The 23138-nt window shown below is 71.2% G+C and overlaps 1 protein-coding gene across 1 annotated transcript in view; it reads right to left on the bottom strand.

Annotated features, from left to right (window-relative positions):
* The window catches only part of lrrk1 (leucine-rich repeat kinase 1), a 347784-nt gene that overhangs the window by 84928 nt on the left and 239718 nt on the right, over positions 1 to 23138 (bottom strand). The window contains exons 21-22 of the mRNA XM_070858707.1: positions 20262 to 20433; positions 19450 to 19619 (exon numbers count right to left, since the gene is read on the bottom strand). Coding sequence (XP_070714808.1) covers positions 19450 to 19619; positions 20262 to 20433 — 342 coding nt within the window. The remainder of the gene's footprint in view (positions 1 to 19449; positions 19620 to 20261; positions 20434 to 23138) is intronic.

Genomic DNA, 23138 nt, shown 5'->3' with positions numbered 1-23138 from the left:
GCAGTGTCCGGGGGCAGTGATGGGACCAGTGTCTGGGGGCAGTGTCTGGGGGCAGTGTCTGGGGGCAGGGGCACTGTCTGGGGGCAGTGTCCGGGGGCGGGGGCAGTGTCTGGGGGCAGTGTCCGGGGGCAGTGTCTGGGAGCAGTGTCTGGGGGCAGTGTCTGGGGGCAGTGTCCGGGGGCAGTGTCCGGGGGCAGGGGCAGTGTCTGGGGGCAGGGGCAGTGTCTGGGGGCACTGTCTGGGGGCAGGGGCACTGTCCGGGTGCAGTGTCCGGAGGCAGGGGCACTGTCCAGGGGCAGTGTCCGGGGGCAGGGGCAGTGACCGGGGGCAGGGGCACTGTCCGGGGGCAGTGTCCAGGGGCAGGGTCAGTGTCCGGGGGCAATGTACAGGGGCAGGGGCAGTGTCCGGGGGCAGTGTCCGGGGGCGGTGTTCGGGGGTGGTGTCCGGAGACAGTGCCTGGGGGCAGTGTCCGGGGGCAGTATCCGGGGGCAGTGTCCGGTGAGGGGGGGGGGGCAGTGTCCGGGGGCAATGTCCGGGGACAGGGGCAGTGTCTGGGGGCAGTGTCCGGGGGCAGTGTCCGGGGGCAGGGGCAGTGTCTGGGGGCAGTGTCCGGGGGCAAGGGCAGTGTCTGGGGGCAGTGTCCGGGGGCAGGGGCAGTGTCTGGGGGCAGTGTACGGTGGCAGTGTCTGGGGGCAGTGTCCGGGGGCAGGGGCAGTGTCCGGGGGCAGTGTCCGGGGGCAGGGGCATTGTCTGGGGGCAGTGTCCGGGGGCAGGGGCAGTGTCTGGGGGCAGTGTCCGGGGGCAGTGTCTGGCAGCAGTGTCCGGGGGCAGGGGCAGTGTCCGGGGGCAGGGGCAGTGTCCGGGGTCAGTGTCCGGGGGCAGGGGCAGTGTGCAGGGGCGGTGGCCGGGGGCAGTGTCCAGGAGCAGTGTCCAGGGGCGGTGTCCGGGGACAGTGTCTGGGGGCAGGGGCACTGTCCAGGGGCAGTGTCCGGGGGCAGGGGCAGTGACCGGGGGCAGTGTCCAGGGGCAGGGTCAGTGTCCGGGGGCAGTGTCCAGGGGCAGGGGCAGTGTCCGGGGGCAGTGTCCGGGGGTGGTGTCCGGAGACAGTGCCTGGGGGCAGTGTCCGGGGGCAGTGTCCGGGGACAGGGGCAGTGTCTGGAGGCAGTGTCCGGGGGCAGTGTCTGGGGGCAGTGTCCGGAGGCAGTGTCCGGGGGCAGGGGCAGTGTCCGGGGGCAGTGTCCGGGGGCAGGGGCAGTGTCTGGGAGCAGTGTCCGGTGGCAGGGGCAGTGTCTGGGGGCATTGTCCGGGGGCAGTGTCCGGGGGCAGGGGCAGTGTCTGGGGGCAGTGTCCGGGGGCAGGGGCAGTGTCTGGGGGCAGTGTCCGGGGTCAGGGGCAGTGTCTGGAGGCAGTGTCCGGGGGCAGTGTCTGGGGGCAGTGTCCGGGGGTGGTGTCCGGAGACAGTGCCTGGGGGCAGTGTCCGGGGACAGGGGCAGTGTCTGGAGGCAGTGTCCGGGGGCAGTGTCTGGGGGCAGTGTCCGGAGGCAGTGTCCGGGGGCAGGGGCAGTGTCCGGGGGCAGTGTCCGGGGGCAGGGGCAGTGTCTGGGGGCAGTGTCCGGTGGCAGGGGCAGTGTCTGGGGGCATTGTCCGGGGGCAGTGTCTGGGGGCAGTGTCCGGGGGGAGGGGCAGTGTCTGGGGGCAGTGTCCTGGGGCAGGGGCAGTGTCCGGGGGCAGTGTCCGGGGGCAGTGTCCGGGGGCAGGGGCAGTGTCTGGGGCCAGTGTCCGGGGGCAGTGTCCGGGGGCAGGGGCAGTGTCCGGGGATAGGGGCAGTGTCCGGGGGCAGTGTCTGGGGGCAGTGTCCGGGAGCAGTGTCTGGGGGCAGTGTCGGGGGCAGTGTCCGGGGGTAGGGGCAGTGTCCGGGGTCAGTGTCCGGGGGCAGGGTCCAGGGGCGGTGTCCGGGGTCAGTGTCCGGGGGCGGTGTCCGGGGGCAGTGTCTGGGGGCAGGGGCACTGTCCGGGTTCAGTGTCCGGAGGCAGGGGCACTGTCCGGGTGCAGTGTCCAGGGGCAGGTGCAGTGTCCGGGGGCAGTGTCCAGGGGCAGGGGCAGTGTCCGGGGGCAGTGTCCGGGGGTGGTGTCCGGAGACAGGGCCTGGGGGGCAGTGTCTCCGGGGGCAGGGGCAGTGTCCGGGGGCACTGTCCGAGGGCAGGGGCAGTGTCCGGGGGGGGGGGTGGGGGGGCGGCAGTGTCCGGGGGCAGTGTCCGGGGACAGGGCCTGGGGGCAGTGTCCGGGGACAGGGGCAATGTCCGGGGGCACTATCCGGGGGCAGGGGCACTGACCGGGGGCAGTGTCCGGGGGCGGTGGCAGTGTCCGGGGGCAGTGTCCGGGGAAAGGGGCACTGTCCGGGGGCAGTGTCCGGGGGCGGGGGCAGTGTCCGGGGACAGGGACTGGGGACAGTGGCCGGGGACAGGGGCAGTGTCCGGGGACAGGGGCACTGTCCGGGGGCAGTGTCCGGGGGCGGGGGCAGTGTCCGGGGACAGGGGCAGTGTCCGGGGGCAGTGTCCAGGGGCAGGGGCAGTGTCCGGGGGCAGTGTCCGGGGACAGGGCCTTGGGGCAGTGTCCGGGGGCGGTGTCCGGGCACAGGGGCAGTGTCCGGGGGCGATGTCCGGGGACAGGGGCAGTGTCCGAGGGCAGTGTCTGGGGACAGGGGCAGTGTCCGGGGGTGATGTCCGGGGACAGGGGCAGTGTCCGGGGGTGATGTCCGGGGACAGGGGCAGTGTTCGGGGGCAGTGTCCGTGGCCGGGGGCAGTGTCTGGGGACAGGGCCTGGGGGCAGTGCCCGGGGGCAGTGTCCGGGGGCAGGGGCAGTGTCCGGGGGCAGTGTCCGGGGACAGGGCCTTGGGGCAGTGTCCGGGGGCAGTGTCCGGGGACAGGGCCTTGGGGCAGTGCCCGGGGGCGGTGTCCGGGGACAGGGGCAGTGTCCGGGGGCAGGGGCAGTGTCCGGGGGCAGTGTCCGGGGACAGGGCCTTGGGGCAGTGTCCGGGGGCGGTGTCCGGGGACAGGGGCAGTGTCCGGGGGCAGTGTCCGGGGTCAGGGGCAGTGTCTGGGGGCAGTGTCCGGGGTCAGGGGCAGTGTCTGGGGGCAGTGTCCGGGGTCAGGCGCAGTGTCTGGTGGCAGTGTCCGGGGGCAGTGTCTGGGGGCAGTGTCCGGGGGCAGGGGCAGTGTCTGGGGGCAGTGTCCTGGGGCAGGGGCAGTGTCCGGGGGCAGTGTCCGGGGACAGGGGCAGTGTCCGGGGGCAGTGTCCGGGGGCAGGGGCAGTGTCCGGGGATAGGGGCAGTGTCCGGGGGCAGTGTCTGGGGCCAGTGTCCGGGGGCAGTGTCCGGGGGCAGGGGCAGTGTCCGGCGATAGGGGCAGTGTCCGGGAGCAGTGTCTGGGGGCAGTGTCGGGGGCAGTGTCTGGGGGCATGGGCAGTGTCCGGGGGCAGTGTCCGGGGGTAGGGGCAGTGTCCGGGGTCAGTGTCCGGGGGTAGGGGCAGTGTCCGGGGGCAGTGTCCGGGGGTGGCGTCCGGAGACAGGGCCTGGGGGCAGTGTCTCCGGGGGCAGGTGCAGTGTCCGAGGGCAGGGGCAGTGTCTGGGGGGGGGGGGGGGGGGGCGGCAGTGTCCGGGGGCAGTGTCCGGGGACAGGGCCTGGGGGCAGTGTCCGGGGACAGTGTCCGGGGGCGGTGGCAGTGTCCGGGGGCAGTGTCCGGGGAAAGGGGCACTGTCGGGGGGCAGTGTCCGGGGGCAGGGGCAGTGTCCGGGGGCAGTGTCCGGGGACAGGGACTGGGGACAGTGTCCGGGGACAGGGGCAGTGTCCGGGGGCAGGGGCACTGTCCGGGGGCAGTGTCCGGGGACAGGGCCTTGGGGCAGTGTCCGGGGGCGGTGTCCTGGGACAGGGGCAGTGTCCGGGGGCAGGGGCAGTGTCCGGGGACAGGGCCTTGGGGCAGTGTCCGGGGGCGGTGTCCGGGGACAGGGGCAGTGTCCGGGGGCAGGAGGCAGTGTCTGGGGGCAGTGTCCGGGGTCAGGGGCAGTGTCTGGGGGCAGTGTCCGGTGGCAGGGGCAGTGTCTGGGGGCATTGTCCGGGGGCAGTGTCTGGGGGCAGTGTCCGGGGGCAGGGGCAGTGTCCGGGGGCAGGGGCAGTGTCCGGGGGCAGGGGCAGTGTCCTGGGGCAGGGGCAGTGTCCGGGGGCAGTGTCCGGGGGCAGTGTCCGGGGGCAGGGGCAGTGTCCGGGGGCAGGGGCAGTGTCCGGGGATAGGGGCAGTGTCTGGGGGCAGTGTCCGGGGGCAGTGTCTGGGGGCAGTGTCCGGGAGCAGTGTCTGGGGGCAGTGTCGGGGGCAGTGTCCGGGGGTAGGGGCAGTGTCCGGGGTCAGTGTCCGGGGGCAGGGGCAGTGTCCGGGGGCAGTGTCCAGGGGCGGTGTCCGGGGTCAGTGTCCAGGGGCGGTGTCCGGGGGCAGTGTCTGGGGGCAGGGGCACTGTCCGGGTTCAGTGTCCGGAGGCAGGGGCACTGTCCGGGTGCAGTGTCCAGGGGCAGGTGCAGTGTCCGGGGGCAGTGTCCAAGGGCAGGGGCACTGTCCGGGGGCAGTGTCCGGGGGTGGTGTCCGGAGACAGGGCCTGGGGGCAGTGTCTCCGGGGGCAGGGGCAGTGTCCGGGGGCACTGTCCGAGGGCAGGGGCAGTGTCCGGGGGGGGGGGTGGGGGGGGCGGCAGTGTCCGGGGGCAGTGTCCGGGGACAGGGCCTGGGGGCAGTGTCCGGGGACAGGGGCAATGTCCGGGGGCACTATCCGGGGGCAGGGGCACTGACCGGGGGCAGTGTCCGGGGGCGGTGGCAGTGTCCGGGGGCAGTGTCCGGGGAAAGGGGCACTGTCCGGGGGCAGTGTCCGGGGGCGGGGGCAGTGTCCGGGGACAGGGACTGGGGACAGTGGCCGGGGACAGGGGCAGTGTCCGGGGACAGGGGCACTGTCCGGGGGCAGTGTCCGGGGGCGGGGGCAGTGTCCGGGGACAGGGGCAGTGTCCGGGGACAGGGCCTGGGGGCAGTGTCTGGGGGCGGTGTCCGGGGGCAGTGTCCGGGGGCAGGGGCAGTGTCCGGGGGCAGTGTCCGGGGACAGGGCCTTGGGGCAGTGTCCGGGGGCGGTGTCCGGGCACAGGGGCAGTGTCCGGGGGCGATGTCCGGGGACAGGGGCAGTGTCCGAGGGCAGTGTCCGGGGACAGGGGCAGTGTTCGGGGGCAGTGTCCGTGGCCGGGGGCAGTGTCTGGGGACAGGGCCTGGGGGCAGTGTCCGGGGGCAGTGTCCGGGGGCAGGGGCAGTGTCCGGGGGCAGTGTCCGGGGACAGGGCCTTGGGGCAGTGTCCGGGGACAGGGCCTTGGGGCCGTGTCCGGGGGCGGTGTCCGGGGACAGGGGCAGTGTCCGGGGGCAGGGGCAGTGTCCGGGGGCAGTGTCCGGGGACAGGGCCTTGGGGCAGTGTCCGGGGGCGGTGTCCGGGGACAGGGGCAGTGTCCGGGGGCAGTGTCCGGGGGCAGGGGCAGTGTCTGGGGGCAGTGTCCGGGGTCAGGGGCAGTGTCTGGTGGCAGTGTCCGGGGGCAGTGTCCGGGGGCAGTGTCCGGGGGCAGGGGCAGTGTCTGGGGGCAGTGTCCTGGGGCAGGGGCAGTGTCCGGGGGCAGTGTCCGGGGACAGGGGCAGTGTCCGGGGGCAGGGGCAGTGTCTGGGGCCAGTGTCCGGGGGCAGGGGCAGTGTCCGGCGATAGGGGCAGTGTCTGGGGGCAGTGTCCGGGAGCAGTGTCTGGGGGCAGTGTCGGGGGCAGTGTCTGGGGGCATGGGCAGTGTCCGGGGGCAGTGTCCGGGGGTAGGGGCAGTGTCCGGGGTCAGTGTCCGGGGGCAGGGGCAGTGTCCGGGGGCAGGGGCAGTGTCCGGGGGCAGTGTCCGGGGACAGGGCCTTGGGGCAGTGTCCGGGGGCGGTGTCCGGGGACAGGGGCAGTGTCCGGGGGCAGGGGCAATGTCCGGGGGCAATGTCCGGGGACAGGTTCTTGGGGCAGTGTCCGGGGGCGGTGTCCAGGGACAGGGGCAGTGTCCGGGGGCAGGGGCAGTGTCCGGGGGCAGTGTCCGGGGACAGGGCCTTGGGGCAGTGTCCGGGGGCGGTGTCCGGGGACAGGGGCAGTGTCCGGGGGCAGGGGCAGTGTCTGGGGGCAGTGTCCGGGGTCAGGGGCAGTGTCTGGGGGCAGTGTCCGGGGGCAGTGTCTGGGGGCAGTGTCCGGGGGCAGGGGCAGTGTCTGGGGGCAGTGTCCTGGGGCAGGGGCAGTGTCCGGGGGCAGTGTCCGGGGGCAGGGGCAGTGTCCGGGGGCAGTGTCCGGGGGCAGGGGCAGTGTCCGGGGGCAGTATCCGGGGGCAGGGGCAGTGTCCGGGGATAGGGGCAGTGTCCGGGGTCAGTGTCCAGGGGCGGTGTCCGGGGTCAGTGTCCAGGGGCGGTGTCCGGGGGCAGTGTCTGGGGGCAGGGGCACTGTCCGGGTTCAGTGTCCAGGGGCAGGGGCAGTGTCCGGGGGCAGTGTCCGGGGGTGGTGTCCGGAGACAGGGCCTGGGGGCAGTGTCTCCGGGGGCAGGGGCAATATCCGGGGGCAGTGTCCGAGGGCAGGGGCAGTGTCCGGGGGCACTGTCCGGGGGCAGGGGCACTGACCGGGGTCAGTGTCCGGGGGCGGTGGCAGTGTCCGGGGGCAGTGTCCGGGGAAAGGGGCACTGTCCGGGGGCAGTGTCCGGGGGCGGGGGCAGTGTCCGGGGGCAGTGTCCGGGGACATTGACTGGGGACAGTGTCCGGGGACAGGGGCAGTGTCCGGGGACAGGGGCACTGTCCGGGGGCAGTGTCCGGGGGCGGGGGCAGTGTCCGGGGACAGGGGCAGTGTCCGGGACAGGGCCTGAGGGCAGTGTCTGGGGGCGGTGTCCGGGGGCAGTGTCCGGGGGCAGGGGCAGTGTCCGGGGGCAGTGTCCGGGGACAGGGCCTTGTGCAGTGTCCGGGGGCGGTGTCCGGGCACAGGGGCAGTGTCCGGGGTCGATGTCCGGGGACAGGGGCAGTGTCCGAGGGCAGTGTCTGGGGACAGGGGCAGTGTTCGGGGGCAGTGTCCGTGGCCGGGGGCGGTGTCCGGGGGCGGTGGCAGTGTCCGGAGGCAGTGTCCGGGGAAAGGGGCACTGTCCGGGGGCAGTGTCCGGGGACAGCGACTGGGGACAGTGTCCGGGGACAGGGGCAGTGTCCGGGGACAGGGGCACTGTCTGGGGGCAGTGTCCGGTGGCGGGGGCAGTGTCCGGGGACAGGGGCACTGTCCGGGGGCAGTGTCCGTGGCCGGGGGCAGTGTCCGGGGACAGGGCCTGGGGGCAGTGTCTGGGGGCGGTGTCCGGGGGCAGTGTCCGGGGGCAGGGGCAGTGTCCGGGGGCAGTGTCCGGGGACAGGGCCTTGGGGCAGTGTCCGGGGTCGGTGTCCGGGCACAGGGGCAGTGTCCGGGGGTGATGTCCGGGGACAGGGGCAGTGTTCGGGGGCAGTGTCCGTGGCCGGGGGCAGTGTCTGGGGACAGGGCCTGGGGGCGGTGTCCGGGGGCAGTGTCCGGGGGCAGGGGCAGTGTCCGGGGGCAGTGTCCGGGGACAGGGCCTTGGGGCAGTGTCCGGGGGCAGTGTCCGGGGACAGGGCCTTGGGGCAGTGTCCGGGGGCGGTGTCCGGGGACAGGGGCAGTGTCCGGGGGCAGGGGCAGTGTCCGGGGGCAGTGTCCGGGGACAGGGCCTTGGGGCAGTGTCCGGGGGCGGTGTCCGGGGACAGGGGCAGTGTCCGGGGGCATTGTCCGGGGGCAGGGGCACTGACCGTGGGCAGTGTCCGGGGGCGGTGGCAGTGTCCGGGGGCAGTGTCCGGGGGCGGGGGCAGTGTCCGGGGGCAGTGTCCGGGGACAGGGACTGGGGACAGTGTCCGGGGACAGGGGCAGTGTCCGGGGACAGGGGCACTGTCCGGGGGCAGTGTCCGGGGGCGGGGGCAGTGTCCGGGGACAGGGGCAGTGTCCGGGGGCAGGGGCACTGTCCGGGGGCAGTGTCCGGGGACAGGGCCTTGGGGCAGTGTCCGGGGGCGGTGTCCGGGGACAGGGGCAGTGTCCGGGGGCAGGGGCAGTGTCCGGGGGCAGTGTCCGGGGACAGGGCCCTGGGGCAGTGTCTCCGGGGGCAGGGGCAGTGTCCGAGGGCAGGGGCAGTGTTTGGGCGGGGGGGGGGGGGGGGGCGGCAGTGTCCGGGGGCAGTGTCCGGGGACAGGGCCTGGGGGCAGTGTCCGGGGACAGTGTCCGGGGACAGGGGCAATGTCCGGGAGCACTTTCCGGGGGCAGGGGCACTGACCGTGGGCAGAGTGCGGGGGCGGTGGCAGTGTCCGGGGGCAGTGTCCGGGGAAAGGGGCACTGTCCGGGGGCAGTGTCCGGGGGCGGGGGCAGTGTCCGGGGACAGGGGCAGTGTCCGGGGGCAGGGGCACTGTCCGGGGGCAGTGTCCGGGGACAGGGCCTTGGGGCAGTGTCCGGGGGCGGTGTCCGGGGACAGGGGCAGTGTCCGGGGGCAGGGGCACTGTCCGGGGGCAATGTCCGGGGACAGGGCCTTGGGGCAGTGTCCGGGGGCGGTGTCCAGGGACAGGGGCAGTCTCCGGGGGCAGGGGCAGTGTCCGGGGGCAGTGTCCGGGGACAGGGCCTTGGGGCAGTGTCCGGGGGCGGTGTCCGGGGACAGGGGCAGTGTCCGGGGGCAGTGTCCGGGGGCAGGGGCAGTGTCTGGGGGCAGTGTCCGGGGTCAGGGGCAGTGTCTGGGGGCAGTGTCCGGGGGCAGTGTCTGGGGGCAGTGTCCGGGGGCAGGGGCAGTGTCTGGGGGCAGTGTCCCGGGGCAGGGGCAGTGTCCGGGGGCAGTGTCCGGGGGCAGGGGCAGTGTCCGGGGGCAGTGTCCGGGGGCAGGGGCAGTGTCCGGGGGCAGTATCCGGGGGCAGGGGCAGTGTCCGGGGATAGGGGCAGTGTCCGGGGTCAGTGTCCAGGGGCGGTGTCCGGGGTCAGTGTCCAGGGGCGGTGTCCGGGGGCAGTGTCTGGGGGCAGGGGCACTGTCCGGGTTCAGTGTCCAGGGGCAGGGGCAGTGTCCGGGGGCAGTGTCCGGGGGTGGTGTCCGGAGACAGGGCCTGGGGGCAGTGTCTCCGGGGGCAGGGGCAGTATCCGGGGGCAGTGTCCGAGGGCAGGGGCAGTGTCCGGGGGCACTGTCCGGGGGCAGGGGCACTGACCGGGGTCAGTGTCCGGGGGCGGTGGCAGTGTCCGGGGGCAGTGTCCGGGGAAAGGGGCACTGTCCGGGGGCAGTGTCCGGGGGCGGGGGCAGTGTCCGGGGGCAGTGTCCGGGGACATTGACTGGGGACAGTGTCCGGGGACAGGGGCAGTGTCCGGGGACAGGGGCACTGTCCGGGGGCAGTGTCCGGGGGCGGGGGCAGTGTCCGGGGACAGGGGCAGTGTCCGGGACAGGGCCTGAGGGCAGTGTCTGGGGGCGGTGTCCGGGGGCAGTGTCCGGGGGCAGGGGCAGTGTCCGGGGGCAGTGTCCAGGGACAGGGCCTTGTGCAGTGTCCGGGGGCGGTGTCCGGGCACAGGGGCAGTGTCCGGGGTCGATGTCCGGGGACAGGGGCAGTGTCTGGGGACAGGGGCAGTGTTCGGGGGCAGTGACCGTGGCCGGGGGCGGTGTCCGGGGACAGGGCCTGGGGGCAGTGTCTGGGGGCGGTGTCCGGGAGCAGTGTCCGGGGACAGGGCCTTGGGGCAGTGTCCGGGGACAGGGCCTTGGGGCAGTGTCCGGGGACAGGGCCTTGGGGCAGTGTCCGGGAGCAGTGTCTGGGGACAGTGTCCGGGGGCAGGGGCAGTGTCTGGGGGCAGTGTCCGGGGGCAGGGGCAGTGTCCGGGGGCAGTGTCGGGGGCAGTGTCCGGGGGCATGGGCAGTGTCCGGGGGCAGTGTCCGAGGGCAGGGGCACTGTCCGGTGGGGGTGGGGGGGGGGGTGGCAGTGTCCGGGGGCAGTGTCCGGGGACAGGGCCTGGGGGTAGTGTCCGGGGACAGGGGCAGTGTCCGGGGACACTGTCCGGGGGCAGACACTGACCGGGGGCAGTGTCCGGGGGCGGTGGCAGTGTCCGGGGGCAGTGTCCGGGGAAAGGGGCACTGTCCGGGGGGCAGTGTCCGGGGACATCGACTGGGGACAGTGTCCGGGGACAGGGGCAGTGTCCGGGGACAGGGGCAGTGTCTGGGGGCAGTGTCCGGTGGCGGGGGCAGTGTCCGGGGACAGGGGCACTGTCCGGGGGCAGTGTCCGTGGCCGGGGGCAGTGTCCGGGGACAGGGCCTGGGGGCAGTGTCGGGGGGCGGTGTCCGGGGGCAGTGTCCGGGGGCAGGGGCAGTGTCCGGGGGCAGTGTCCGGGGACAGGGCCTTGGGGCAGTGTCTGGGGGCGGTGTCCGGGGGCAGTGTCCGGGGGCAGGGGCAGTGTCCGGGGGCAGTGTCCGGGGACAGGGCCTTGTGCAGTGTCCGGGGGCGGTGTCCGGGCACAGGGGCAGTGTCCGGGGGCGATGTCCGGGGACAGGGGCAGTGTCCGGGGGCGATGTCCGGGGACAGGGCCTTGGGGCAGTGTCCGGGGGCAGTGTCCGGGGACAGGGCCTTGTGCAGTGTCCGGGGGCGATGTCCGGGGACAGGGGCAGTGTCCGGGGGTGATGTCCGGGGACAGGGGCAGTGTTCGGGGGCAGTGTCCGTGGCCGGGGGCAGTGTCTGGGGACAGGGCCTGGGGGCGGTGTCCGGGGGCAGGGGCAGTGTCCGGGGGTGTGTCCGGGGACAGGGCCTTGGGGCAGGCACTGACCGGGGGCAGTGTCCGGGGACGGTGGCAGTGTCCGGGGGCAGTGTCCGGGGAAAGGGGCACTGTCCGGGGGGCAGTGTCCGGGGACAGCGACTGGGGACAGTGTCCGGGGACAGGGGCAGTGTCCGGGGACAGGGGCACTGTCTGGGGGCAGTGTCCGGTGGCGGGGGCAGTGTCCGGGGACAGGGGCACTGTCCGGGGGCAGTGTCCGTGGCCGGGGGCAGTGTCCGGGGACAGGGCCTGGGGGCAGTGTCTGGGGGCGGTGTCCGGGGGCAGTGTCCGGGGGCAGGGGCAGTGTCCGGGGGCAGTGTCCGGGGACAGGGCCTTGGGGCAGTGTCTGGGGGCGGTGTCCGGGGGCAGTGTCCGGGGGCAGGGTCAGTGTCCGGGGGCAGTGTCCGGGGACAGGGCCTTGGGGCAGTGTCCGGGGGCGGTGTCCGGGGACAGGGGCAGTGTCCAGGGGCAGGGGCAGTGTTCGGGGGCAGTGTCCGGGGACAGGGCCTTGGGGCAGTGTCCGGGGGCGGTGTCCGGGGACAGGGGCAGTGTCCGGGGGCACTGTCCGGGGGCAGGGGCACTGACCGTGGGCAGTGTCCGGGGGCGGTGGCAGTGTCCGGGGGCAGTGTCCGGGGGCGGGGGCATTGTCCGGGGGCAGTGTCCGGGGACAGGGACTGGGGACAGTGTCCGGGGACAGGGGCAGTGTCCGGGGACAGGGGCACTGTCCGGGGGCAGTGTCCGGGGGCGGGGGCAGTGTCCGGGGACAGGGGCAGTGTCCGGGGGCAGGGGCACTGTCCGGGGGCAGTGTCCGGGGACAGGGCCTTGGGGCAGTGTCCGGGGGCGGTGTCCGGGGACAGGGGCAGTGTCCGGGGGCAGGGGCAGTGTCCGGGGGCAGTGTCCGGGGACAGGGCCCTGGGGCAGTGTCCGGGGGCGGTGTCCGGGGACAGGGGCAGTGTCCGGGGGCAGTGCCCGGGGGCAGGGGCAGTGTCTGGGGGCAGTGTCCGGGGTCAGGGGCAGTGTCTGGGGGCAGTGTCCGGGGGCAGTGTCTGGGGGCAGTGTCCGGGGGCAGGGGCAGTGTCTGGGGGCAGTGTCCTGGGGCAGGGGCAGTGTCCGGGGGCAGTGTACGGGGGCAGGGGCAGTGTCCGCGGGCAGTGTCCGGGGGCAGGGGCAGTGTCCGGGGGCAGTGTCCGGGGGCAGGGGCAGTGTCCGGGGATAGGGGCAGTGTCCGGGGGCAGTGTCTGGGGCCAGTGTCCGGGGGCAGTGTCCGGGGGCAGGGGCAGTGTCCGGCGATAGGGGCAGTGTCTGGGGGCAGTGTCCGGGAGCAGTGTCTGGGGGCAGTGTTCGGGGGCAGTGTCCGTGGCCGGGGGCAGTGTCTGGGGACAGGGCCTGGGGGCGGTGTCCGGGGGCAGTGTCCGGGGGCAGGGGCAGTGTCCGGGGGCAGTGTCCGGGGACAGGGCCTTGGGGCAGTGTCCGGGGGCAGTGTCCGGGGACAGGGCCTGGGGGCAGTGTCCGGGGACAGGGGCAGTGTCCGGGGACACTGTCCGGGGGCAGGCACTGACCGGGGGCAGTGTCCGGGGGCGGTGGCAGTGTCCGGGGGCAGTGTCCGGGGAAAGGGGCACTGTCCGGGGGGCAGTGTCCGGGGACAGCGACTGGGGACAGTGTCCGGGGACAGGGGCAGTGTCCGGGGACAGGGGCACTGTCTGGGGGCAGTGTCCGGTGGCGGGGGCAGTGTCCGGGGACAGGGGCACTGTTCGGGGGCAGTGTCCGTGGCCGGGGGCAGTGTCCGGGGACAGGGCCTGGGGGCAGTGTCTGGGGGCGGTGTCCGGGGGCAGTGTCCGGGGGCAGGGGCAGTGTCCGGGGGCAGTGTCCGGGGACAGGGCCTTGTGCAGTGTCCGGGCACAGGGGCAGTGTCCGGGGGTGATGTCCGGGGACAGGGGCAGTGTTCGGGGGCAGTGTCCGTGGCCGGGGGCAGTGTCTGGGGACAGGGGCAGTGTCCGGGGGCAGTGTCCGGGGACAGGGCCTTGGGGCAGTGTCCGGGGGCAGTGTCCGGGGACAGGGCCTTGGGGCAGTGTCCGGGGGCGGTGTCCGGGGACAGGGGCAGTGTCCGGGGGCAGGGGCACTGTCCGGGGGCAGTGTCCGGGGACAGGGACTGGGGACAGTGTCCGGGGACAGGGGCAGTGTCCGGGGACAGGGGCACTGTCCGGGGGCAGTGTCCGGGGGCGGGGGCAGTGTCCGGGGACAGGGGCAGTGTCCGGGGGCAGGGGCACTGTCCGGGGGCAGTGTCCGGGGACAGGGCCTTGGGGCAGTGTCCGGGGGCGGTGTCCGGGGACAGGGGCAGTGTCCGGGGGCAGGGGCAGTGTCCGGGGGCAGTGTCCGGGGACAGGGCCCTGGGGCAGTGTCCGGGGGCGGTGTCCGGGGTCAGGGGCAGTGTCTGGGGGCAGTGTCCGGGGGCAGTGTCTGGGGGCAGTGTCCGGGGGCAGGGGCAGTGTCTGGGGGCAGTGTCCGGGGTCAGGGGCAGTGTCTGGGGGCAGTGTCCGGGGGCAGTGTCTGGGGGCAGGGGCAGTGTCTGGGGGCAGTGTCCTGGGGCAGGGGCAGTGTCCGGGGGCAGTGTACGGGGGCAGGGGCAGTGTCCGCGGGCAGTGTCCGGGGGCAGGGGCAGTGTCCGGGGGCAGTGTCCGGGGGCAGGGGCAGTGTCCGGGGATAGGGGCAGTGTCCGGGGGCAGTGTCTGGGGCCAGTGTCCGGGGGCAGTGTCCGGGGGCAGGGGCAGTGTCCGGCGATAGGGGCAGTGTCTGGGGGCAGTGTCCGGGAGCAGTGTCTGGGGGCAGTGTCGGGGGCAGTGTCTGGGGGCATGGGCAGTGTCCGGGGGCAGTGTCCGGGGGTAGGGGCAGTGTCCGGGGTCAGTGTCCGGGGGCAGGGGCAGTGTCCGGGGGCAGTGTCCAGGGGCGGTGTCCGGGGTCAGTGTCCAGGGGCGGTGTCCGGGGGCAGTGTCTGGGGGCAGGGGCACTGTCCGGGTTCAGTGTCCAGGGGCAGGGGCAGTGTCCGGGGGCAATGTCCGGGGGTGGTGTCCGGAGACAGGGCCTGGGGGCAGTGTCTCCGGGGGCAGGGGCAGTGTCCGGGGGCAGTGTCCGAGGGCAGGGGCAGTGTCCGGGGGCACTGTCCGGGGGCAGGGGCACTGACCGGGGTCAGTGTCCGGGGGCGGTGGCAGTGTCCGGGGGCAGTGTCCGGGGAAAGGGGCACTGTCCGGGGGCAGTGTCCGAGGGCGGGGGCAGTGTCCGGGGGCAGTGTCCGGGGACAGGGACTGGGGACAGTGTCCGGGGACAGGGGCAGTGTCCGGGGGCGGGGGCAGTGTCCGGGGACAGGGGCAGTGTCCGGGACAGGGCCTGGGAGCAGTGTCTGGGGGCGGTGTCCGGGGGCAGGGGCAGTGTCCGGGGACAGGGCCTTGTGCAGTGTCCGGGGGCGGTGTCCGGGCACAGGGGCAGTGTCCGGGGGCGATGTCCGGGGACAGGGGCAGTGTCCGAGGGCAGTGTCCGGGGACAGGGGCAGTGTTCGGGGGCAGTGTCCGTGGCCGGGGGCGGTGTCCGGGGACAGGGCCTGGGGGCAGTGTCTGGGGGCGGTGTCCGGGAGCAGTGTCCGGGGGCAGGGGCAGTGTCCGGGGGCAGTGTCCGGGGACAGGGCCTTGGGGCAGTGTCCGGGGACAGGGCCTGGGGGCAGTGTCCGGGGACAGGGACCGTGTCCGGGGGCAGTGTCCGGGGGCAGGGGCACTGACCGGGGGCAGTGTCCGGGGGCGGTGGCAGTGTCCGGGGGCAGTGTCCGGGGAAAGGGGCACTGTCCGGGGGGCAGTGTCCGGGGACAGGGACTGGGGACAGTGTCCGGGGACAGGGGCAGTGTCCGGTGGCGATGTCCGGGGACAGGGGCAGTGTCCGAGGGCAGTGTCCGTGGCCGGGGCGGTGTCCGGGGACAGGGCCTGGGGGCAGTGTCTGGGGGCGGTGTCCGGGAGCAGTGTCCGGGAGCAGGGGCAGTGTCCGGGGGCAGTGTCCGGGGACAGGGCCTTGGGGCAGTGTCTGGGGGCGGTGTCCGGGGGCAGTGTCCGGGGGCAGGGGCAGTGTCCGGGGGCAGTGTCCGGGGACAGGGCCTTGTGCAGTGTCCGGGGGCGGTGTCCGGGCACAGGGGCAGTGTCCGGGGGTGATGTCCGGGGACAGGGGCAGTGTTCGGGGGCAGTGTCCGGGGGCAGGGGCAGTGTCCGGGGGCAGGGGCAGTGTCCGGGGGCAGTGTCTGGGGCCAGTGTCCGGGGGCAGTGTCCGGGGGCAGGGGCAGTGTCCGGCGATAGGGGCAGTGTCTGGGGGCAGTGTCCGGGAGCAGTGTCTGGGGGCAGTGTCGGGGGCAGTGTCTGGGGGCATGGGCAGTGTCCGGGGGCAGTGTCCGGGGGTAGGGGCAGTGTCCGGGGTCAGTGTCCGGGGGCAGGGGCAGTATCCGGGGTCAGTGTCCAGGGGCGATGTCCGGGGGCAGTGTCTGGGGGCAGGGGCACTGTCCGGGTTCAGTGTCCGGAGGCAGGGGCACTGTCCGGGTGCAGTGTCCAGGGGCAGGTGCAGTGTCCGGGGGCAGTGTCCAGGGGTAGGGGCAGTGTCCGCGGGCAGTGTCCGGGGGTGGTGTCCGGAGACAGGGCCTGGGGGCAGTGTCTCCGGGGGCAGGGGCAGTGTCCGGGGGCAGTGTCCGAGGGCAGGGGCAGTGTCCGGGGGCAGGGGCACTGACCGGGGTCAGTGTCCGGGGGCGGTAGCAGTGTCCGGGGGCAGTGTCCGGGGACAGGGGCACTGTCCGGGGGCAGTGTCCGGGGACAGGGCCTGGGGGTAGTGTCTGGGGGCGGTGTCCGGGGGCAGTGTCCGGGGGCAGGGGCAGTGTCCGGGGGCAGTGTCCGGGGACAGGGACTGGGGACAGTGTCCGGGGACAGGGGCAGTGTCCGGGGACAGGGGCACTGTCCGGGGGCAGTGTCCGGGGGCGGGGGCAGTGTCCGGGGGCAGGGGCACTGTCCGGGGGCAGGGGCACTGACCGGGGTCAGTGTCCGGGGGCGGTGGCAGTGTCCGGGGGCAGTGTCCGGGAAAAGGGGCACTGTCCGGGGGCAGTGTCCGGGGGCAGTGTCCGGGGACAGGGACTGGGGACAGGGGCCGTGTCCGGGGACACTGTCCGGGGGCAGGGGCACTGACCGGGGGCAGTGTCCGGGGGCAGTGTCCGGGGAAAGGGGCACTGTCCGGGGGGCAGTGTCCGGGGACAGGGACTGGGGACAGTGTCCGGGGACAGGGGCAGTGTCCGGTGGCGATGTCCGGGGACAGGGGCAGTGTCCGAGGGCAGTGTCCGTGGCCGGGGCGGTGTCCGGGGACAGGGCCTGGGGGCAGTGTCTGGGGGCGGTGTCCGGGAGCAGTGTCCGGGGGCAGGGGCAGTGTCCGGGGGCAGTGTCCGGGGACAGGGCCTTGGGGCAGTGTCTGGGGGCGGTGTCCGGGGGCAGTGTCCGGGGGCAGGGGCAGTGTCCGGGGGCAGTGTCCGGGGACAGGGCCTTGTGCAGTGTCCGGGGGCGGTGTCCGGGCACAGGGGCAGTGTCCGGGGGTGATGTCCGGGGACAGGGGCAGTGTTCGGGGGCAGTGTCCGGGGGCAGGGGCAGTGTCCGGGGGCAGGGGCAGTGTCCGGGGATAGGGGCAGTGTCCGGGGGCAGTGTCTGGGGCCAGTGTCCGGGGGCAGTGTCCGGGGGCAGGGGCAGTGTCGACCGATAGGGGCAGTGTCTGGGGGCAGTGTCCGGGAGCAGTGTCTGGGGGCAGTGTCGGGGGCAGTGTCTGGGGGCATGGGCAGTGTCCGGGGGCAGTGTCCGGGGGTAGGGGCAGTGTCCGGGGTCAGTGTCCGGGGGCAGGGGCAGTATCCGGGGGCAGTGTCCAGGGGCGGTGTCCGGGGTCAGTGTCCAGGGTCGATGTCCGGGGGCAGTGTCTGGGGGCAGGGGCACTGTCCGGGTTCAGTGTCCGGAGGCAGGGGCACTGTCCGGGTGCAGTGTCCAGGGGCAGGTGCAGTGTCCGGGGGCAGTGTCCAGGGGTAGGGGCAGTGTCCGCGGGCAGTGTCCGGGGGTGGTGTCCGGAGACAGGGCCTGGGGGCAGCGTCTCTGGGGGCAGGGGCAGTGTCTGGGGGCAGTGTCCGAGGGCAGGGGCAGTGTCCGGGGGCAGGGGCACTGTCCGGGGGCAGTGTCCGGGGACAGGGGCACTGTCCGGGGGCAGTGTCCGGGGACAGGGCCTGGGGGTAGTGTCTGGGGGCGGTGTCCGGGGGCAGTGTCCGGGGGCAGGGGCAGTGTCCGGGGGCAGTGTCCGGGGACAGGGACTGGGGACAGTGTCCGGGGACAGGGGCAGTGTCCGGGGACAGGGGCACTGTCCGGGGGCAGTGTCCGGGGGCGGGGGCAGTGTCCGGGGGCAGGGGCACTGTCCGGGGGCAGTGTCCGGGGGCGGGGGCAGTGTCCGGGGGCAGGGGCACTGTCCGGGGGCAGTGTCCGGGGGCGGGGGCAGTGTCCGGGGACAGGGGCAGTGTCCGGGGGCAGGGGCACTGACCGGGGTCAGTGTCCGGGGGCGGTGGCAGTGTCCGGGGGCAGTGTCCGGGGAAAGGGGCACTGTCCGGGGGCAGTGTCCGGGGGCAGTGTCCGGGGACAGGGACTGGGGACAGTGTCCGGGGACAGGGGCAGTGTCCGGGACAGGGCCTGGGGGCAGTGTCTGGGGGCGGTGTCCGGGGGCAGGGGCAGTGCCCGGGGGCAGTGTCCGGGGACAGGGCCTTGTGCAGTGTCCGGGGGCGGTGTCCGGGCACAGGGGCAGTGTCCGGGGGCGATGTCCGGGGACAGGGGCAGTGTCCGAGGGCAGTGTCCGGGGACAGGGGCAGTGTTCGGGGGCAGTGTCCGTGGCCGGGGGCGGTGTCCGGGGACAGGGCCTGGGGGCAGTGTCTGGGGGCGGTGTCCGGGGGCAGTGTCCGGGGGCAGTGTCCGGGGGCAGGGGCAGTGTCCGGGGGCAGTGTCCGGGGACAGGGCCTTGGGGCAGTGTCCGGGGACAGGGCCATGGGGCAGTGTCCAGGAGCAGTGTCTGGGGGCAGTGTCCGGGGGCAGGTGCAGTGTCCGGGGGCAGTGTCGGGGGCAGTGTCCGGGGGCATGGGCAGTGTCCGGGGGCAGTGTCCGGGGGTAGTGGCAGTGTCCGGGGTCAGTGTCCGGGTGCAGGGGCAGTGTCCGGTGGGGGTGGGGGGGGGCGGCGGCAGTGTCCGGGGGCAGTGTCCGGGGGCAGTGTCCATGGCCGGGGGCAGTGTCTGGGGACAGGGCCTTGGGGCAGTGTCTGGGGGCAGTGTCCGGGGGCAGGGGCAGTGTCCGGGGGCAGTGTCCGGGGACAGGGCCTTGGGGCAGTGTCCGGGGGCAGTGTCCGGGGACAGGGCCTTGGGGCAGTGTCCGGGGGCGGTGTCCGGGGACAGGGGCAGTGTCCGGGGGCAGTGTCCGGGGACAGGGCCTTGGGGCAGTGTCCGGGGGCGGTGTCCGGGGACAGGGGCAGTGTCCGGGGGCAGGTGCAGTGTCCAGGGGCAGTGTCCGGGGACAGGGCCTTGGGGCAGTGTCCGAGGGCGGTGTCCGGGGACAGGGGCAGTGTCCGGGGGCAGTGTCCGGGGTCAGGGGCAGTGTCTGGGGGCAGTGTCCGGGGGCAGGGGCAGTGTCTGGGGGCAGTGTCCTGGGGCAGGGGCAGTGTCCGGGGGCAGTGTCCGGGGGCAGTGTCCGGGGGCAGGGGCAGTGTCCGGGGATAGGGGCAGTGTCCGGGGGCAGTGTCTGGGGCCAGTGTCCGGGGGCAGGGGCAGTGTCCGGTGATAGGGGCAGTGGCTGGGGGCAGTGTCCGGGAGCAGTGTCTGGGGGCAGTGTCGGGGGCAGTGTCCGGGGGTAGGGGCAGTGTCCGGGGTCAGTGTCCGGGGGCAGGGGCAGTGTCCGGGGGCAGTGTCCAGGGGCGGTGTCCGGGGTCAGTGTCCGGGGCGGTATCCGGGGGCAGTGTCTGGGGGCAGGGGCACTGTCCGGGTTCAGTGTCCGGAGGCAGGGGCACTGTCCGGGTGCAGTGTCCAGGGGCAGGTGCAGTGTCCGGAGGCAGTGTCCAGGGGCAGGGGCAGTGTCCGGGGGCAGGGCCTGGGGGCAGTGTCCGGGGGCGGTGTCCGGGGACAGGGGCAGTGTTCGGGGGCAGTGTCCGGGGACAGGGCCTTGGGGCAGTGTTCGGGGGCAGTGTCCGGGGACAGGGCCTTGGGGCAGTGTTCGGGGGCAGTGTCCGGGGACAGGGCCTTGGGGCAGTGTCTGAGGGCGGTGTCCGGGGGCAGTGTCCGGGGGCAGTGTCCGGGGGCAGTGTCCGGGGACAGGGCCTTGGTGCAGTGTCCGGGGGCGGTGTCCGGGGACAGGGGCAGTGTCCGGGGGCAGTGTCCGGGGGCAGTGTCCGGGGACAGGGCCTTGGGGCAGTGTCCGGGGGCAGTGTCCGGGGGCAGTGTCCGGGGGCAGTGCCCGGGGGTGGTGTCCGGGGACAGGGCCTGGGACATGCAGCAAGTGTGAGGGGAATTACTCGGTGATTACCTCAGGCAGCCCCCCTCGTAGTTCACCTGCAAACCCTCTTGCCAATAAATGGTCTGGTTTCTCCTGACACGGAAGGTGCTGCAGCGATTGCGGCGCTGGGACCGGGTGAAGCTGTACAGAGACGATCGATTGGCTCGGCCACGTTTCGGATTCTTCTCGTTCTCAAAGAGCTGGTGCAAGGAGCAGAGACAAAAGTCACAACTCGAACCAGCAACTGCTGCAAACACTCAGGTCACGACTGTGGAGCGGGGCAGGGCTAGCAGCCTGATAACCCCCCGCACTGGGCGGGAGAAGGTGAGATAGGCAGAACGTCCCCCACCCCACCCCAGGCTCCCACCACCCCCGCCACACACACGCCCCCCGCCCCTCGCCCCCCACCCTCCCCCACCCGCCCCGGCCAGGCATGACGGGAGGCCGAGCTATGGATGGTGATGAGGTTCTGGCGGTAAGATAGGCAGGATCTCTGCGTCTCGGCCTTGCTGGGTTTCTCAGCCCCTCCCCCGCCCACTCTCTCTCCCCTCCCCCACTCCCCCTACCCCCCCTCGCCTCCCCTCCACCTCCCCCACCCCCCCACACACTCCCCCTCCCCGCAGCTCCACAATGAAACCTAATTCACCAGCTAACAATGGGTTAAAGTGCTAGATTTTGACACTTTGCAGAACCATTTCCTTCCTAAACAAACCGGAAGTGAGCCCAGGGGCAGGGAACTTGGCCCCAGACCCGAGTGTTTGCACAATCCCACTCACTGTTGGCTGGAAGCGCGAGCAGCAGCTGGCCAGGGGAAGCTGTGTGAGCTGGCAGTGTGGTCATACCTGAGCATCCATCTCTGCCAGGCTGATCAGAATGCGGGCAATAAACCGTTGCCAGAAGCCGACGGGCACAAAGTTCATTTTGAACAGTCTCTGCACAGTGTAGGTGCTCTTGCCCCTCAGGGTGCTGACGTCGAATCCGGGCTTTGCTGGCAACAGATGCGGCAGGAGGTAACTGGGGATAAAGCACAGACATCTCCGTCAGCAATATTATCCATCACATTCACCGCCCTGTACCGGTGACCAGTCCCACATTCACCGCCCTGTACAGGTGACCAGTCCCACATTCTGTGCCCTGTACAGGTGACCAGTCCCACATTCTGTGCCCTGTACAGGTGACCAGTCCCACATTCACCGCCCTGTACAGGTGACCAGTCCCACATTCACCGCCCTGTACAGGTGACCAGTCCCACATTCACCGCCCTGTACAGGTGACCAGTCCCACATTCTGTGCCCTGTACAGGTGACCAGTCCCACATTCACCGCCCTGTACAGGTGACCAGTCCCACATTCACCGCCCTGTACAGGTGACCAGTCCCACATTCACCGCCCTGTACAGGTGACCAGTCCCACATTCACCGCCCTGTACCGGTGACCAGTCCCACATTCTGTGCCCTGTACAGGTGACCAGTCCCACATTCACCGCCCTGTACCGGTGACCAGTCCCACATTCACCGCCCTGTACCGGTGACCAGTCCCACATTCTGTGCCCTGTACAGGTGACCAGTCCCACATTCTGTGCCCTGTACAGGTGACCAGTCCCACATTCTGTGCCCTGTACAGGTGACCAGTCCCACATTCTGTGCCCTGTACCAGTCCCACATTCTGTGCCCTGTACAGGTGACCAGTCCCACATTCACCGCCCTGTACAGGTGACCAGTCCCACATTCTGTGCCCTGTACAGGTGACCAGTCCCACATTCTGTGCCCTGTACAGGTGACCAGTCCCACATTCTGTGCCCTGTACCAGTCCCACATTCACCGCCCTGTACAGGTGACCAGTCCCACATTCTGTGCCCTGTACAGATGACCAGTCCGAACCCCATCCCTTCCCTCACTGTGTATACAGGGACTGCAGCTTACATTTACATTGTGCTTATCATCTCAGCGAACGTCACAAGTGGGCATCGAGCAGGAAAGGACGATCTTAGGGATAGGTGTTTAAAGCTTTCAAAGGCAGTAAAAGAGTTTGCATTAAGGTTGTGTAGTGGTTGTGTTACTGGGCCAGTAATACAGAGAGTGACTTCACACCCACAATGCCAGTTTGACAATTTGAATTCAGTTTCAAAAGTCTGGAAATAAAAACCCGGCTTCAGTAAAAGTGACCATGAAGCTGTCCGTTTATCATAAAAACCCAACTGGGGGCACAGTCTCAGGATAAGGGGCCGGCCATTTTGGACTGAGATGGGGAGAAACTTCTTCACTCAGAGGGTGGTGAATCTTTGGAATTCTCTGCCCCATTGGGCTGTGGATGCTCAGTCTTTGAGTGTATTCAAGACAGAGATTGATAGATATTTGAATATTAAGGGTGTTGAGGGATATGGGGACAGTACAGGAAAGTGGAGCTGTAGTTGAAGATTGAATGGCAGAGCAGGCTCGAGGGGCCGAATGGCCTACTCCTAATTCTTATGTTCTTATGGTTCTGTGATGTCCTTTAGGGAAGGAAACCTGCTGATCTTACCCAGTCTGGGCCTAAATGTGACTCCAATCCCACACCAAGGTGGTTGACTTGTAACTGCCCCCTGAAATGCTGTAGTAAGCCACTCAGTTGTATCAAACATGCAGTGGTGCAAGAAGCGGGCCCATACTCTTCTCAGTGCCACAGGTAACAAATGCTGGCTCTAACAACACTTTCCACATTCTGAGAAGGAAGGTAAAAGGTTGGTGGTTTGGGGAGAGAACTGCGGAGCAGTGAGGAGCCTGCTTAGGGGGAGCGTTTTGCCAACTTCAAACAGCAGGAGGAGATAATCCAGGAGGAATGAGCAAGGCTCTGGGTGAAGATAAAGGTGAGGATGTGGCTGGGCTGGACTGAGGGCACCAACGGGCAAGGTCAGAGGCGACAGCCACACACGGCGTCTTGAGAGAGGGCACAGGACAAGGAGCTCTCAATCAGCTTACATTCATCAAGCGTGGACTCACAGTGATGCACTTTGGGAGGACTAATATGGAATACAGTATACTATAAATGGCACGATTTTGAAAGTATAGATGAGCAGAGAGACCTTGGTGTCCATATAAACAAACCCTTAAAGGTGGGAGGGCAAGTTGATGGTTAAATAGTACACGGGTTACCTGGGTTTATAAATAGAGGCACAGAATATAAAGGCACAGAGATGATGCTGGAGCTTTATAAATCACTGGCTAACCCTCAGCTGGAGTATTGTGGACCATACTGGGCCCCACACCTCAGGAAAGATGTAAAGGGCTTAGCGAGGGTACAGAGGGGGTTTACCCGGATGTTACCTGGGATGAGGGACCTCAGTTATGAGGAGAGGTTGGACTGTTCTCCTCGGAACAAAGAAAGTAAAGGGCCGACCTAATCGAGGTTTTCAAGATGATGAGTTTTGGTCGAGTAGAGAGAAACTATTCCCTCTGGGAGTGGGTCAGTAACCAGAGGGCATCGGTTCAAAATCATTGGCTAAAGGTCCCAAGGGGGGTTGGAGAAATGTTCTCACTCAGTTATCGGGATCGGGAACGCTCGGCCTGAGAAATGTTCTTACTCAGAACGTTATCGGGATCGGGATCGGGAACACTCGGCCTGAGAAATGTTCTCACTCAGAGTTATCGGGATCGGGAACGCTCGGCCTGAGAAATGTTCTCACTCAGAGCGTTATCGGGATCGGGAACGCTCGGCCTGAGAAATGTTCTCACTCAGAGTTAT

Source organism: Pristiophorus japonicus, chromosome 17, assembly GCF_044704955.1.
Source record: "Pristiophorus japonicus isolate sPriJap1 chromosome 17, sPriJap1.hap1, whole genome shotgun sequence".
Taxonomy (NCBI): domain Eukaryota; kingdom Metazoa; phylum Chordata; class Chondrichthyes; family Pristiophoridae; genus Pristiophorus; species Pristiophorus japonicus.
This window is presented reverse-complemented; position numbering and strand designations above follow the sequence as displayed.